Source organism: Hirundo rustica, chromosome Z, assembly GCF_015227805.2.
Source record: "Hirundo rustica isolate bHirRus1 chromosome Z, bHirRus1.pri.v3, whole genome shotgun sequence".
Classification (NCBI taxonomy): Eukaryota; Metazoa; Chordata; class Aves; order Passeriformes; family Hirundinidae; genus Hirundo; species Hirundo rustica.
The window spans coordinates 13,347,614-13,363,985 of NC_053488.1; the positions used below are offsets into that span (position 1 = coordinate 13,347,614).

A 16,372-nucleotide genomic window follows, 5' to 3' on the forward strand; every position below is an offset into this window, starting at 1 on the left:
TCCTGTAGTAATGCTAAATGGTTGGGTTTTTTAATTGCAGCACCCTGTCTTTTTCTGTAAGGAGAGGTTTTGTTTTTTCATGTTATAAAGTAATTTAAGCCTACGTTTGATTGAATAGTATTTTTTCTTTTAGAATAAGTGGTGTGATTGTGTTGTAGTTTGGATTTTGGTGGGTTTTTTCCACTAGTTTATTTGTAAATTGCATGTTTTAGTCACATCACAGGATTCAACCCACTCCTGTAAGTTGCTTCATTGCTGAGGGAAACAAATCATATGCTTAGCTATAAGTAGTGGCACTTACTTTTGTTTGAGGAAGCTGCTACACTGAATGTCACATTTTAGTGAACCTGTCACATAGCATATTCCTTAGGTCTAATGTGAATTATATTTTCCTGATGTTTGGAGATTTTTTTTTTTTAAATTTTATTTTTATCTTAGTTTAGACAGTTTATTGGTTGAAGAATATGGCATATGTTTCAAAGCTGTTAGAGAAACACATGATAGCAGGCTGAAAAACCCAAGTGCTTATTCTATGTGTTACTATTGTTTGATGGGATGTTCTGGGTACTAGTTAAGTTAAATTCCTGTTTTCATCACTTCAGTCTTCTGAGAGCCTAAGGATGTTTAATTACACATTATATTCTGGATTTCCAAAGACCTCAGACTTTGAATCATCCTGTCTTTGAAACCTTTAGAATAGATGAAAAAAATGAATTACTAAGCTAGTTTTACTGAACTGCACCTAAAACAACTGCTTTCTTTCTAAGGCTGTATTTGTCACACCACAATGTGTGAATGGCTGAAACACTATTCATAGGCAAGTGTTTCCTGTCCACTCCACTGATTTGAGGAAAGAAGCTCAAAGAGAGAAGATTCTGTTCCCTGGATATGAAGAGTTAAGGCAAAAGAATATCATGTTATTTGTTTTGTAGCAATTTTGACTTCCAGGTGCTGATAGCTTATTGATGCCAAGTGCATTTTGCTTATTGATTTTCAAGTGCATTTGTCAGAGAAATAGTTTGTAATGGCACCCTAAAGTACATGCTTTATCAGACTTTTTTCTTGAATGCTTAGTGCAAATTATTTTTATTCTTAAACCTCAGGTGTTCTCAAAGTTGAAGTGTAAACAATTTCAGGGCATGTTATTAGAGTAATGGAAGATCCCAAAGAAAATACCAAGTTTCACGGGACACTGTAAGTTGGTTCCTATGACTATGCCATGGTGACTGACCAGGGCTAGAGAGAAAACGACATATATACTTTGGTGGTGGTTCTTTTGGGACAACTGACATGGAGGAACAAAGTTGAGCTGCTAAGGAATGTGAGCCAAAAAAACAGGACCGTAGGGTCAGCAAATCAGCATACTCCTTTTCTGGCTTCCATGTCCCATGTAGGGATCCATGAGCTGCTTTCTTCCAAGTGCCTGGATACAAGAGGTCAAATGCTCTGCAGTTCACGGCACTTTTTCTTTTTAGAGTGAGTATGGTTACAAAGATAAGACTCAGATTCTACCAGTGACATGTGATTGAAAAGTAGCTGACTGATGCTTAGAGCAAATAAGACAGATGTTATGTTGCTAGGAAAAAAAAATACATTTCAAAGAACTGATCATGGTCTTGGTCTTTAAGTTCATTGAAAATGATTCTCTGCTAGTTTTTAAAGTAATGTGATACTGCAGATGCCTGCGACACTACTGTGTGTGGCTATGTAAATAGTGTCCCTCTGGCAGCTTGCTCTACTTGGTTCTGAAGTAGACAGCTGTTTGGAAAAACTGGGGCATCTAACAGATGCTATAAAATTCTTTACAAGCACAGTTGACAGATATTCGTGTGCTACAGAAACACAGAATTTGCTTTCAATGCAGCCCCTCTTCCGTATATATAATATTAATCTTCAGATCTTAATGATAAAATAAATAAAACATCCATCCTGTTTGTGCATTGTTATTTTAAGTCTGGTTAAATTAACAAAGAGATTAAGCAAGGTCTTGACTAAATCCCGTGACCGTTTCCTTTCAAGTAATCAACTCTGTAGGTTTCTTGCAGAAAAAAGGTGATTAGGTATGATTTCAGTATTCTCTGTTGGAAAAAGTGTGTGTGTTTGTGTGTTGATGGCTTGTGCTGGGTGGGGATACAGAAACAAAGTGTTCCGGATTCCAGTGTGACTAGTAAAAAGACAAGACTAACTCCAATAGGTGAGATTTGAATGCTCTTGAGTTGCATACGTGAATTTGATGGAGCAGATTTCTTCCCTCACTTTTCTTTAGTGACTGCCTTTTTTGTTGCACAATGTGTAAATTAAGTCAATATTTTAAGTATTTATCAATGTTATGGTCATTATGTTGCATTAAAATCTCATTATGTTGCTCAGAAATTTTGTGTCATTTTGTTTCACTGAAAAGTAGAATTTTATTATTTTCAGCTTTTGGTTCTTGTGTATATTTGGAAGTTCACTTCTCCCTGTCTCAAAACAAGAAAAGTGTCTATAAAAGGTACCTTCCACACATTTCTGCAAGTCACTGTCTGGCAGACATGTCAAGTTTTCGACTAGACTATTGCTACTGCTGTTCACTGTTTAGTGTTTGTCCCCATGAGTGTAGTGCCAGATCCAGACATACAAAGAATAGCCCATATCCAAATCATAGTTTAGATAGTTTGACAGCTGTCAAATACAATTTTTTTTTCCTACCTCCTTGCTACAACATATGCTGCTCTCCAGGGGAGACAAAAGCTTTTTGTTGATAACCTTAGTGCTTGGCTTCTGTTGAGATGGCTGAGTGCTGTTGAACTGTGTCCTAAAAATTACTGTGGCATATAAGCCTATACAGTCACTCATGTTTCTGCTGTTGGGCTCTTCCAGAATCCTTAGTGTGGTTGACAGAGCAAAAGTAGTTGAACTAAATGCCTTTGCATGTTGTCACACTAGCTCCTCATTCACTGTTCAACTCACTATTGTATCATCATTCTCCTCATTAAGTATCTAATTACTTTAATAAGCTTTCCTGACACCTTTTTTTCCCCAATTATGAAGTGGTTGCCTGGTGGTTTGGAGATGAACTGGAAGACCTTATCAGAAATGAGCAACTGCCATGAGAGATGCTGCAGGTTATAACAAGGAGCTGCAGGGCAAAGTGAAAAAGAATGGGTAAAGGTTTAGGTATTAATGCCAAGATACTCCAGTGTAGAAGGTAAAGGATTAGGCTGTATGGTACTGAAAGCATGGTAGTTCTGCCAATACTCATTATTAGAGCAGAAGCTTTAATGGAAGAAAGCTGCAACTTTCTTCCTTATTTAAACAACGTTGACTTGACATTGGGGGGTGTCTGTGTGTCTGTTGGATTTTTCATTGCCTGTTTTCTTTCTTCTCATTCTTTTAATGATGATTAAGAGAGAAAATTTAGTTAATTATTTTGATCATTCTAAGTAGGTGGTTTATTTTCTTTTACAAGTGTTACATTTGTTAAACTATTCTTGTTTTAATTAGTTCTCATTATTGTCTTGAAAGGAGCTGACAATATCAGGAAATACTGGAGTCGTTACTACCAAGGATCCCAAGGGGTAATATTTGTACTAGACAGCGCCTCCTCTGAAGATGATCTAGAAACTGCTAGGAATGAGCTGCATTCTGCTCTCCAGCACCCACAGTTATGTACTTTGCCGTTTTTAATATTGGCCAATCACCAAGACAAGCCAGCAGCTCGCTCAGTACAAGAGGTATGTTAATGTGGCAGCTTCTTGCCTGTTTGTATTTACTTTCTGCACACCACTGCTCCATTGTCACTTACTACCCTGATATCCCGGTTTAAGGTCTGGCCTCAGTTTGTTCTTAACTGTAAGCATGCAGACCAGGAACAGTCCCAATCCTTAAAAACTTAGCCCACTGTACTCTATACAGGCTTAGTTGTTTTGGAAGACAGAGAAGTAATACTTGGATACAAACAGATCTTTTGCTTTCACCATATTTTGCTTAAGGGAGAAAAGATGTTTTTAGAACTACTCTTATGAAAAGCTGCTGGGACAGTGATTTTTTTGTTTAGCTTGGGTTTTTATTTGCTATTAGTTTTAATTTTGCACTATTCCATTACTCCATTCTTTTCAACTGCTTAAAGCAATACGTTGCGGCCATAGATTGTCTTTTTTATGTAAAAGCTTTTTCTGAACTGCTGTGTACTGATGTGAGGTCAGAGTTTCAATTCCTGTTCTGAAGTCCTTAACTGGTTCTGATCTTCCTGTTCCAAGGAGTAGTGTTTTTGTCTAATTTCTAGCTATCACACAGTAAATTATGTAATTGTTCTATTCAGTGTATCTTTTGCTCTTTAGTTTCTGAGAAATTCATCTTGTCTACATTCCTATCATGTCAGATACATTTGAGGAAATGCTGAAAATTACTTCTGAAATTGTAGGAAGAAGTTAAAATCTGGTTGTGTCATTCTGTTCATAAATATCATCTAAAGGACTCGTCTTAAAGATTATATGTGAATTCTGTTTGTTCTGTGAGTGTAGCAGAGTGGAAACTGTTTCAACACCTTACTGCATTGCTGCTTTGTATTTAAATTGATTCTTTCTTAGATTTTCTGAAATATGAAATTTTAGAATTTCAGCTCAGAAAGAACTGATCTGTAGAATAGCTGCTCTTAGTATAGTGTAGTTGAACATACAGCCTTTATTTCTTTATTGCTACATGTGTCTCCTTTCTGAGTCAAAAGAAATTAAGCTTATTATATGTTAAGAAGTGGTGTAAATGTGACCGGACTATAGCAATGTTTTTAGGAAGAGATTGTGAGAGCTATGTAAACTGCACTGTAAAGTATTATTTCAAATTGTTGGTCCTTTTCTCTGAGAATTCATTCTCAGGAAAAAGGAAAAAAAATGGAATTTGTATTTAATATAGCAAGTTACATTAAAAAATAAAAATTATGCAGGGATAGAACCCACAAGTTCTAGCTCTTATTCATATAAAAACAGACTTTGGAAGAAGTAATGAATATTTAAAAGAAATGTAATACGGATTTTGATATGTAAGTTTAATAATTTTGCCTACTTTATTATACAGCATAAAAGCAAAGTATGCAGTCCTAAACCTCCCACTTAAAACATGACAATATCCTGAGACAAAATTGATTGGATTTTATCATCCAGATATTGTCTACATGCTTTGGCTTTTTCATAGAGCAATACAGATCACATTTTTCATCAACAGAGGGGCTGTTTCTTACATAATATAAGTATTTCTTATTTTACTCTATTTTTCGTTTTTGAAATGGCCAAATTTGGTTCAATATTAAGTGAAGTTTCTCATAGCAAATAAAATTTAGGAAATGTTCTTTGTCGAATTTCATATTAATAATGAATGCAATGTCAGTTTTGCTTTACACCAAATTGTACTTGTAACTCTCTCATTTTGCAGCCAAGCCCACGTGGATAGAGTTTTAGGCCTGAACTGAATTTTTTGTGTATTGAGAGTTAGAATGTCTTTTCTTTTATTGGCAGTACCCTCATTTTCACCTCATCCTTCATTACCAGTTGCTTGAAATCTCAGTAGGGTAATAGATCTCTATATGCTTACAATAACATTTAAATGGGGTTCTACTGCATGCTTTTAAAAAAAAAAAAAAAAGAAAAAAAAGAAGGTCTTACCATTTATTATCATAGCAGACAAGTCTTGACTGCTAACGTGAGTTTGTATGAAATGCAGAATACAACAGTTTTGTTAAATGTACACAGCACATGCATATTTTCAGGAAAAAAAATGACATTGTATCAGGAGCTCAGTGATTTTGAAGTTCTTTGATTAAGGGTACTGGAAAGTGAAATTAAAGAAAAAGGGGCGTGGGGGGTTGAAGGAAGGGAAAGGAAGGAAAAAAGTGAAAAGTTGTTACATTGTTACATTTGTCCTGAAAAAAAGAGATTATCTGTGCTTGCTGTGTATACAAAGTAGAAGCCTTTTTTGGTAATTTTTTACCAATGTTAAAGCTTTCCTAAAGTCTTTGCTGTACTTTGTCCTCATTATTGAGATGTGGAATAGAAGAAAATGATGAATCATAAGACCATTGCTTATGTAAAACCAACATATTAAAGTATGTAACAAATGTAATATGTTGAGCATTGAGAGTTTTATTAGACATTTTTGCAGAACTAAGCCCATTAATTATAGGTACTTTCTTGATTTTTTTCATGTGTTAGAAGACAGATGAATCACAGTTGAAACTTAAAAATATGTGTGTATTCTTTTAGGCAACAAATTGCCTTTCTTTAATGGATATGAAAGGACTCCTTGGAGTATAATTAAGGAAAATATCTGAGTTGAGTGGTGCATAATAGAAAACGTAGAAAAATATTTATCTACAACAAAAATTCTTCACAAAACTGTGCAAGTGCCAAGCAGTTTCTCCAACAGATGTTAGTTATATCTTTTGTTGGGAAGTACAGTTGCTTCAGTTTTTCAAAATTTTGTACTTTATTTAATGTGGTTTTTTCCATGCATTGCTTAGGTAGAAATGATACTGTAGAATCTACGTGCTGTAAGTAATAAGCAATGTTGTGAATAGTTCAGTTCACAGCTATAATAGATACTTGCAAAAATATCCAAATAACTTAGTTTATGAAATACAATTTAACCTAATTCATTTGCAGAATATACTTCGTATTACTGAAGTGACCAGGAAAAATTACAGGAGAAGCCAAACTGAAATGCTAATAAGTAAATGTAATCCTTTTTTCCCCTGAGTTCTGTTGCTGGTTAGCTGTTTCCTAGTTATATTTTGATTTTAAAATGAGATAAAGAAAGTAAGCTTGGTATGGCATTTCATTGTAGAAACTATAAATGAAGATGTCCTTTATATTTCTCTTATGTAGACTGCTATGGTGGTTATTCTATCTTCCCATGTCAAAGATATTTGCAATTTGTTTCTTTTTTCTGTGACAATAGCCATTATTTAAATGTTTTCAAATAACTGCTAAGTGATTTCAACAGAACCATGCTGAAATAAAGGCTATGTATATTAACCAGCCTGTAAAACTGATACAATTGTTTATGTTTCAATAAGTTTGCTTATTTTAGATTAAAATTACAGTAATGAAGAATTAATCATATATAAGTCAGTTCTGACTGTAGTTTTGGAAACCTTATGAAATAGCAAATAAAAACTTTTACAAATGAAAAAATAAATGTGGTTACTCAGTATATGAGGGAAGGTGATGGCATATCAGTTTGTCCATGATTTCCAAAATACAGGGTGCGGTTCCAGAACAGTTTACCTAATTATATGTTTGGTGGTTTTTTAGATAAATGACTTCCTGACAGAATGTGCCTTTGCTTTTCCACACGAAAGTACTTTTGATTATTGAAACTTGTTTTGATTAGTCAGATTTTTCTTACAGGCTTAAATATTGCAGGAGAATAATGGTGATAAAAGTGCTTCAAATTGCTTTAAAAGGGAATAGGCATTACTATGTTAATCAACTTATTAATTTTTATTTTGTAGTATCTGCTACTTTGTGTATGAGTATCCGAAGCTGGATATTGCAGTGGATTCTTGTTAGTTGAACCTGTGTGCAAAGAGAGCCACTTTTCTCCCAGGTCAGAGCAATATTTAGGAGCTGAATGTGTTGGAAGTTGTCCGTAGCCACTATATTTTAGGAGCAGGATATTCTGGATGCTCATCTGAATCTGTTCAGGACTCCCGGAAGACATATAGGACTCACCAGAGAAGGAACCAAATTGAACTAGTTTTTCCAGTTCACTTGTGAAGCAGCCACTTGTTTGGCAGTGTGCTGACTTTGGAGTGTTTCTCTTTTTATAATTAAGGCTCTTTTAAAATTGTTGGTGCATTAGATGATCAATGTAGGTCCACTCCATTTGAACTATTCTGTTCTAAGACCATATATGTGAAGACATTCGTAGAGTATAACCTGTTGGTGGGTTTTTCTTCAGTTATCCAAAACTTCAGGCAACTAATAAATTACTTTCTTGTATTTAAATTGGTGGCCGTCAGTAACCAGGGAAGTCCCTGAAAATCTGTTCTAAATTCCCATTTAAAAAATATTAGAACTTTTTAGTATAGACTTACTAGTTAACAGTAAATCAACCTATTCTTATCCTATTTTAAGATTATACTGTTGTTTTAAATGTAGTTGTCAGGAAAATAATAGTGTGGAAAGCTTGTGCTGATCACAAGTGCTGGATTTTTTTTTTTCTTGCATACAAGACCTTACTTTAAAGTTGAATTGATGGGGGTATGAAACTGCATAGGAGAGTATTTTGGAGTTTGACTTTTTTCTTTGATTGAGCAAGATTTTAAAAAATCTTTTAAGCGCAAGCAGTGTTTTCAAAAGTGAGTGTGAAATGTTTGTTGCATATTTACATAGATTGTGAAGTATTTATTTATTTGAGAATATATGTATTTTGAATCACTGACAGTGTTTAATTGGGTTTTCTACTAGCAGAATAGTGGAAGTTGACTCTCCTTATGAAAAGAGCCATCTTAGGGCTGTGAGGGTTTTTATCTCTTACTCTGACAGTTTCTTCCCTGTCGTTTATGTCTAGAAATAATTTTGTAGATAAACAATGTCTTCTTGAAGACTTAAATATCCTAAAGCTAAATAACCATTGCAGGAGAATGCTCAGGTTTGCCAGCATCTGTGGAGGCTCTTACTGGTGGTGGGGGTTTGGAGCATGCTGCAAACTGGGCTTTCTGGGCCTGCCAATGGTCTGAGTTGGCTGCGTATGACAGGCTCAATTCCAGGATGTAATAACTTTTTTATATTCCAATGTCTTTGTACTTTTTTCCCATAATTCAAGCTGTTTGTGATTTCTGCTAGTTAGGAGAAAATGGTTTCTCTTTGGAAACCCTTCCAGTGTATGAGTTATAGATGTCATTACTAGCAATCTGAAAAAGTTCTTTGAACAGTGACAACTAAAGAGATTTAGCTTCAGAGGGTATGCAGTATCTTAGCTAACAGTTTTGGGCAAATGTTTTCTCCAGAAACACGTACTGCAAAACCAGCCTACAACCAAGAGTGAAAATGAAAGTTTTCTCTGCAGTCTGTCCCATCCTCACCGTGGTGAAGCGTCTTAAGTCTTTTCAGACCAGCTGTTGCAAATCTGTGTACTTTGTGACAGGGACATCCAGAGCAAAGTTAAATTGGGGACAGATTTTTGGTTCCTCAAGAAACTGTTTCTGAGATGATTTATCTTCAGATTACTGCAGTAAATAGCCAAAATATAGATTCCTACCCTGTTTTTGAGATCATAGTGACCTTAGTGACCTTAATATTTGCAATCCCCTCACGGCAAATACTTCTTTTCGTCCAAGGTGTATCCCCTGATATTTGAAGATTGTTTTGGAGCTGGACTCCGCTATTTTGAGTATTGGCTGCTTCCTTCACAACTGTGGCCTTTGAGGGAACAGAAGAGTTATTTGTCAGACTTCAGTTATAAGCACATTTGCAGGAGAGGAGGTTATTAAACTGGTGTTTAGACAGTATTAGTTTTGCCCTGTTTAGAACAACGCAGAAGTAACTCCTATTTGTATTTCTCATATGAACTTCCATTCTGATTAAAAATTCTTCATACTTATTAGGAAAATGATTTAGCTATAAAAGGATCCTAGAATAAAAATACTATATTAAAAAGCAATATAAAATATAAGCAATTTAAATAAATGTGAGTAAATCCATATCCTAGCTAAATGTGAACAAGGAATTTCATACAGTTGCAGGACTGAATCCAAACAGTAACCACATCTTGTCTTGACATGAATTTGTGTTTCAATCAAGTTTTAAAATAAACAAAGCCATAACAAATAAAATTGTCAATATATTTACTCATTAGATAAAAAGATGATTTGGTATAGTTGATACTGTTTCAGTGAATAATATTGCTTAGTACAGCTTAATATTGCTCTCCCAGTGTATGTGGGACAAAGAAGCAAAAACTTAGGAAAGTACCTCTCTGAATAGTAAATTCCTAGTTGAGCTCTTGACTAATATGCAAGTCTGCAAGAAGCTGAATTCAAAGACTGCCTCTACTAACTCTCATTTAGAATGGTGTTCCTGAAGATACCAAAACAAATGCTTGAGCACACCTGCAAATGTCCACACATTACACAATGTACAAGGACATAAGGAGTAGGGGTAGAGTAGCTAAGACGCAGGAGTAGAAGTACAGTGCCCATACTCTGATTTCACAACATGAAACTGTATTTAGAGGAATAAATCTACTGAATGGCCTTTTGTAGCGAATGGTGCCCAGTACACTTCTGCAGGAAAAGAAGCTGCATGTTTTGGGGTAGATTTTTAAGAGTATTGCTGTATATAGTTTTGAACATCAGACATGGATTTTTACAGCACTATTTGGGTCTTCAGATGGTTGTTTTATTTGTAGGTAAGTGGTATGTACTTCGAGTATTTATTTCATCTTCAGTATTGGTTTGCTTACTGGCCTCTCCCCTCTTTCATGTGACAGTCTGACTGTGTGACCATATGATGAACTGCTTTGGACCTAAAAATTAACTACCATCCTTCCTCAAGGTATTATTTTAAGATAAACTCAGATGAGAAAACAGTTGGATAGTTGGTGTACAGGCAGAAAGAAGAGATGGGAGGAAGGTGTAAAACTAGAGCTGGTGTGGAACTCTAAAATCCAATGAGAGTTGGATCCTTCTATCTACCACATTACTTCTAATGCTTTTTTTGCTTATCGCCCTACAGTGAACCACAGTAAAGGAAGATTATACAGGAAACACTGGAAAATAATTTTTGCCTCTTATTTAAAAATGAATGTTCTGGAGTAGGTGTGCAATTACTTTTACTGGACTTGAGAGAGAGATAGGAAAGAAGCTTTTCTTTTCATTATGTGCTTTGAAAATTTAGTGTTTTTGTTGGCTTCCAAGCAAAGAAAGAAGAGGGAAAATATCATTCAAAGAGGAGGAGTTGGCTGCACTTGCAGAACTGAACACAATGGCTGTAAAGATAGAGCATAGTCTCTATAAAGAAAAAGTAAATTTATGAGAGAAAGTTTTAAATGCTTTCAGATACAGTTCTATATGCATATTTTAGTAAATGTTTTTCATAAATATTTGTGTACCTACAAATGCTTATGTGGTATTCAGTAAAGCCTGTTAGAGAAGAGCACAGCTTTTTTCAGTTCTTTCTGAAACATTTTTTGCTTGGTAAAAGTTGATGCACTTTAGTAGAGAATTAAATTAAATCCTGAGGCTTGTTGGATACAAATCTGACCACACAATCATTATGACCCTTTTGAGCCCCTTTGTCTGTGATATTGCTGTTCTGGGGAATTTTTGAATGCTCAGAGATTTAGTTACTGTTAGTGACATCTTACATTAACAAGAGAAGATGTATTACTTTCAGAATTAATAACTATTACACATGGAACTAACTAGTGGCTATATAACTACCTTCCAAATATAACTCTACCATTTTAGCAAAAATGGTCTCAGGATCAGTTGAAAAAGAATGGAAAAGTATTTAGTAAAGCATTGGATCTAGTTTGTGAAAACTCTTCTATTGTAAAAGTGATTTAGTGTGTGTTTTTCTTTCAAACACCCATGTTATATAGATATATGTATGTAAATGTATTAGAATGAAATCCTGAATTCAGTAATACAGGCTTCTGTTTTATAAAAGATGAGGAATTATCCTTCTGTTTTCCTTGTTAGTGCTAAAATAAGTTTGCTGATTAAAGGCAAGTTAAATATACTGTGAACCTTGTATTTAGCAAGGAAAAGGTCATATTTTGTAGTTGAACTGCATAATTTATATTTGGCAGTCACTAAAACAGAAGTAAATTTAAAAGAAATGCTTTTCAAGTTGATTGTGTTCACATAATCTTCATTCCATTAGAACAGGTGTGCAGTGTATGAAATTTATTTCAGGCCACAGTCGTATTCTGCAGGAATTAGATGCTCACACACATGGGAAATCACGTTGAACATCTTTATTGGTCATGTCAGGGAAGTTCAACCACAGCAGGAGAAAAGTCTACCCATTTTGTATCTATGTACATATTTCAAGTTGGATTTTAATTATGTGCCACAAAAGTAAAAAATTTTCAGCTGCATCAGTTCTACCTGCACTGTGACACAGCATAGGTTACTATTGTCTTTAGTTACCAACACTCTGAAGACCTTGCTGGTAATACCTGTATGCAGTATTTCTTAAAACCTGCATCAAATGGAAGGTACTCAGAGCTCAGCCTGAGCATAGAAGGCTTTCTGTTCCTTGTCAAACTCAACTTTTCTGCTTGAGGGGAATTCTCTTTAATATGAGCTGCAGCATGAGGGAAAGCAAACCTGAAAATTGAGGTATCATTGGCCAATTAGAGGCTGGTTCTTCTTTAGATGTTTGAGCGTAAAATTCCAATGGGTGAAAACAAACAATAAACCTCTGGAGATGGAGGTGTTGGGATGTATGTAAGAATTCATGAAACAATGATGTGTTCCCAAGTGACAGGATGGGGAAAGGGTCATCTTTGCATCAGTGTTCTGGATGTTACTGAAACAATGCTGCAATTGTCAAAGGCCAGGAAGGAAAGACATACTACTGTAAGGTGAGATTAAATTCCTTCCTATCCATTCTCAGTTTTCAACTCATTCTTTTTATTCTGGGATTCTTTCAAAGCTTTATGCTCCTGGAAAGATCTTGGATGCTCTCTGGGTGTGGTGGAAGACAAAAATCAAAGATTGTTATCAGCTTGACTGCTGGACAGGACACTGCTGTTTTTGCAAATGGAATGAACTTGAGAGAACGCGTAACAGGAGAAATGGAAGGGGCTTCTGACAAGTCTCATGTACCTCTTTCCTCATTACTTCCAAAGACCTTACTGGCAGTAAAGTAGAAAAGATGAGTAGAGAGCATTCTGGGGTTCAAACAAAAATGAAGAATGGAATGGAATTCTGCAAATTCAAAAGTAGTGAAGGGCCCCACAGTTCAGGGATGATGAGGATGCAGTACTGTGATTTTTTACTTAAAGAAAATTGGAGCCATTGAAGGCCTTCTTCTATAGCTATATAAGCTGAGAACAGTGTCCATTATTTCCTCAGAAACCACTTCTGTTCAGTGCATAATGACATTTGGTTCAAAAAGAGGAAACCATTTTCCCATCCGCTTCTTGCAGTGATTCAGCACCAGATGCCGACATGCTTCTGAAGAAACATGAATTATCCACTCTAGCATCTGGGAACAATCGTCTTCATAAGACTAGAAGCAGGGTTTCAAATATAACGACATTATTCTAATGATGATTTGTTGATACTGCAGTATATCATTAGTCATGCTGGAATCTTTATAAGCATAAATGTTTTCTCAAAATAGTTTAAATGTTTAGAAAATCTATTACAGCAGGCTGACATGAAACAGTAACTTCTGTTAGAATCTGAGCAGCCTGAAATTTTGAGTTAGTCTAGAAAAGAACTTTGTGAAGGATCATACAAATTAACTAGGTAACATATTAAAAGAAAGGGCAAATGTAAGCAGTTTTTTTACTTGAAAATGCCTTCATTTATTTTTCAGATTTACACACATCATCCTTATATTTTTTCCTACTGTTTTCAAGAACAGAGTATGGCAGTGTAATGGATAATACATAGGTATGGCTACATCTTTCTCAATATCTTTGTTTTTTCTGACCTTTTCTGTTGTTATTTTTAGTTGTTCAGATTCTGATTAGATGCGAAGTTGCAAGTTCTGATTAGATGCATCAGAAAGCCTGTGCTGTATTAATACTATCTCAAAAGTAAAGACTCAGTACTAATGTGTGGGCATCTTTAAAGTTAATGCATGCTGGAGTTCCATTTCAAGTATTAATAGGCATCTATTGCCTATTAATACATGTGTGAGGCATCTAGCAAACTGATTAAAAAAAAAAAAACAACAAAAAACCCCCACCCTCCAAACAAACAAATAAAAAACAAACAAAACCCCCAACCTGCATTAGTGAATGAGCTTTGCTTAAGACTGTTCATTTCATCCACACATCTACAGAGGTGAATGTTTGGGATTGCTGCATATACTGTGATATATTGCTGCAATTGCATTATTTATTTAAGATAAGTTAATCCATCTGTCTCTCTGTTAATACAAGCTTGTTCTGTAATTTTTTTCATAATGTATTATCACAGCATTTACAGTCTCATTTTGTTTTTTATGTTACTCTGGTAATAAATGCTGGGAAATTGTTTACTACATGATTTGAAACATTTAAGTACTTCAAGGATTTCTTTCCTTTGATTTCCTATAGCTTTGTTATGTTGCAGTAATGCTTGCAACAGACCATATATTAACTACAAATCTACTACAGATATTCTATTCCAATTTGTTTACCTTTGTTCCTTGTTGCTAATTATGCCTTTACTCATGGCTGAGGATAAAGGGAGTAAGAGAGTGAAATTTGTGTCCCTCTTTAGGGCAGGAGAAGAAATCTTTTCAGAGCTGTAAATAGAAAGATGCTCTGTCACCAATATTTCAGGAAACAATCAGGTCCCTTTAGCAGCAACAGCATCTTCATTAGTGGCACAGTGTACATTAGTTGTTTTAGAAATACATAACTCATTTTGAATGAGCAGTATTAATGCATGTGATATCTATAATCTGAGTTTGCACAGAACCTTAATAAACAGTCAGTAGTCTTCATTGAGTAATTTGATCTGTTCCATGAATCAGAGTTTCTTACTTAAAATTTTTACTGTATTTTAATTTCTTTTTTAAAATCCAGTTTGGGTTTTTTTGTGGTTGTTACTAAAAAATTGCTATGTGTACTTAAAAGATTAACAGAGGCTACAGAAATGGTGCTTTACATTCTTGAAGTATTGCACATGCCTGCACATCTGTCATATACCAGAAGAGTTCAGACTGTAGTTTTGCTTGACTACCTTTTTTTGTGTTACCTGTATCACTTCTCATGAAGTTCAGGATGAATGATATGTTTAAGTTAAAGTCATAATTGAATTAAAATTGATGTTGATGCATTTTGGAATAGCAAATATTTATGTGATGGAGAGAAAATCTCCATTATCTTCCGTTATTATTCCTCTTGCTAATTTTCTTAAAGTAATTTTGAGTTTTATTGACACCTCAATCTTTACATTTTAAAAATACACCTACTCTTATAAAATCTTCTGAAAAACAAGAAAAACTTTTTAAAACCAAATTGAACTGTTCTTAAAGGGGGAAAAAAAGCTTAGCACTTTTCTATTCTGATTTATTATACAGAAGGCTGGTTTTTTTACAAAAAAAAAGGAAAGGAGCTTTTTTTTTTTTTTTTTTTTTTTTTTTTTTCTCCTCCACTATTCTCAGTCTCTTTTGATCATTGATCTGGGTGACCCCACGCTCAGGGGTTTTTTCTTCATTTGACATGGACAGATTTTTGAAGTATAGCTCTCCTTTGGGAACCTCAGGCAGTTCCACTTGACTAACCTGTGATCTAATGAGCAGTAATGCAGGGTTACAGTGACCATTTTGTTTGCTTTGAGGGAGGATGGCTAGACAGAGAGTGGGAGAGAGGCGGTGTCTGCTGAGAAAAAAGATGCAGGGTGATCGAACAGTGTGAAAAAGACTTGTTAGCCCACATTAGTGTGCCTGATTTACTTCACAACAGGTCAGGAAAGGCCAAAGGCGGGGTTGTCATTAAATTGCAAAGTTGAAAATCCCAGTATTCAAAAGCATTCAAATTTCTGAAAGTTGTAAATTAGAAAGTTTGTGGTTCCTGTTGAATTTGGCAGAAAGATATACAGAAGTACCAGCTTCTATAAAACATGAATGGTACATTATAAAATCATGCTGTAAATAAAAAGAAAACCAGCTTTTTAAAGTACTTTCATGGTTGACTGTTTTACAATGAGACTGGGTGCGAAAGAAAGGCCAAACACTAACAAGGTCGTTGCACTTTCTTTATGAGCCCTGGGGACCCCTTAATTATGTGCCCGTGCTGCTTATTTTGGGATCTGTAGAGTGTATGTGTACACGTGTTTGTATAATATATAATTTTTATTTGTATTTATTAAATCCATACACATATGTATATACACGTATGCATATGTATGTAAAAATACATTTTTAGCTCTACTTGCCCAGCAATGTAGATTTTGCATCTTCTGCATTAATTTTCGTGCCTTTAATCTTGAAATAGGCATAGATTTATCTTAAATTTACATTTGCCAATGCAGACACACACAAACCCTGCCTTTATGTACTAAAAAATTATTTTTCCTAATAGTAAAACTTGCTTCTGAACACTTGAATTGGACTTGATGGCTTGCTACTTTGCAATTGCAAAAACAGAACTTTGAAGCGACCTGTTCCTGAAATTACATTTGCTCTTCTGTTTCATCCACTTAATTGGCAGTGGCTTGAATCTC

General features: G+C 35.0%; 1 protein-coding gene across 2 annotated transcripts in view; it reads left to right on the forward strand.

The window, feature by feature from the left end:
• The window catches only part of ARL15 (ADP ribosylation factor like GTPase 15), a 226,440-nt gene that overhangs the window by 92,437 nt on the left and 117,631 nt on the right, over positions 1-16,372 (forward strand). For both annotated transcript variants that reach the window (XM_040090504.1, XM_040090507.1), the window contains one exon: positions 3,505-3,713. In XM_040090504.1, the coding sequence (XP_039946438.1) occupies positions 3,505-3,713 (209 nt within the window). The remainder of the gene's footprint in view (positions 1-3,504; positions 3,714-16,372) is intronic.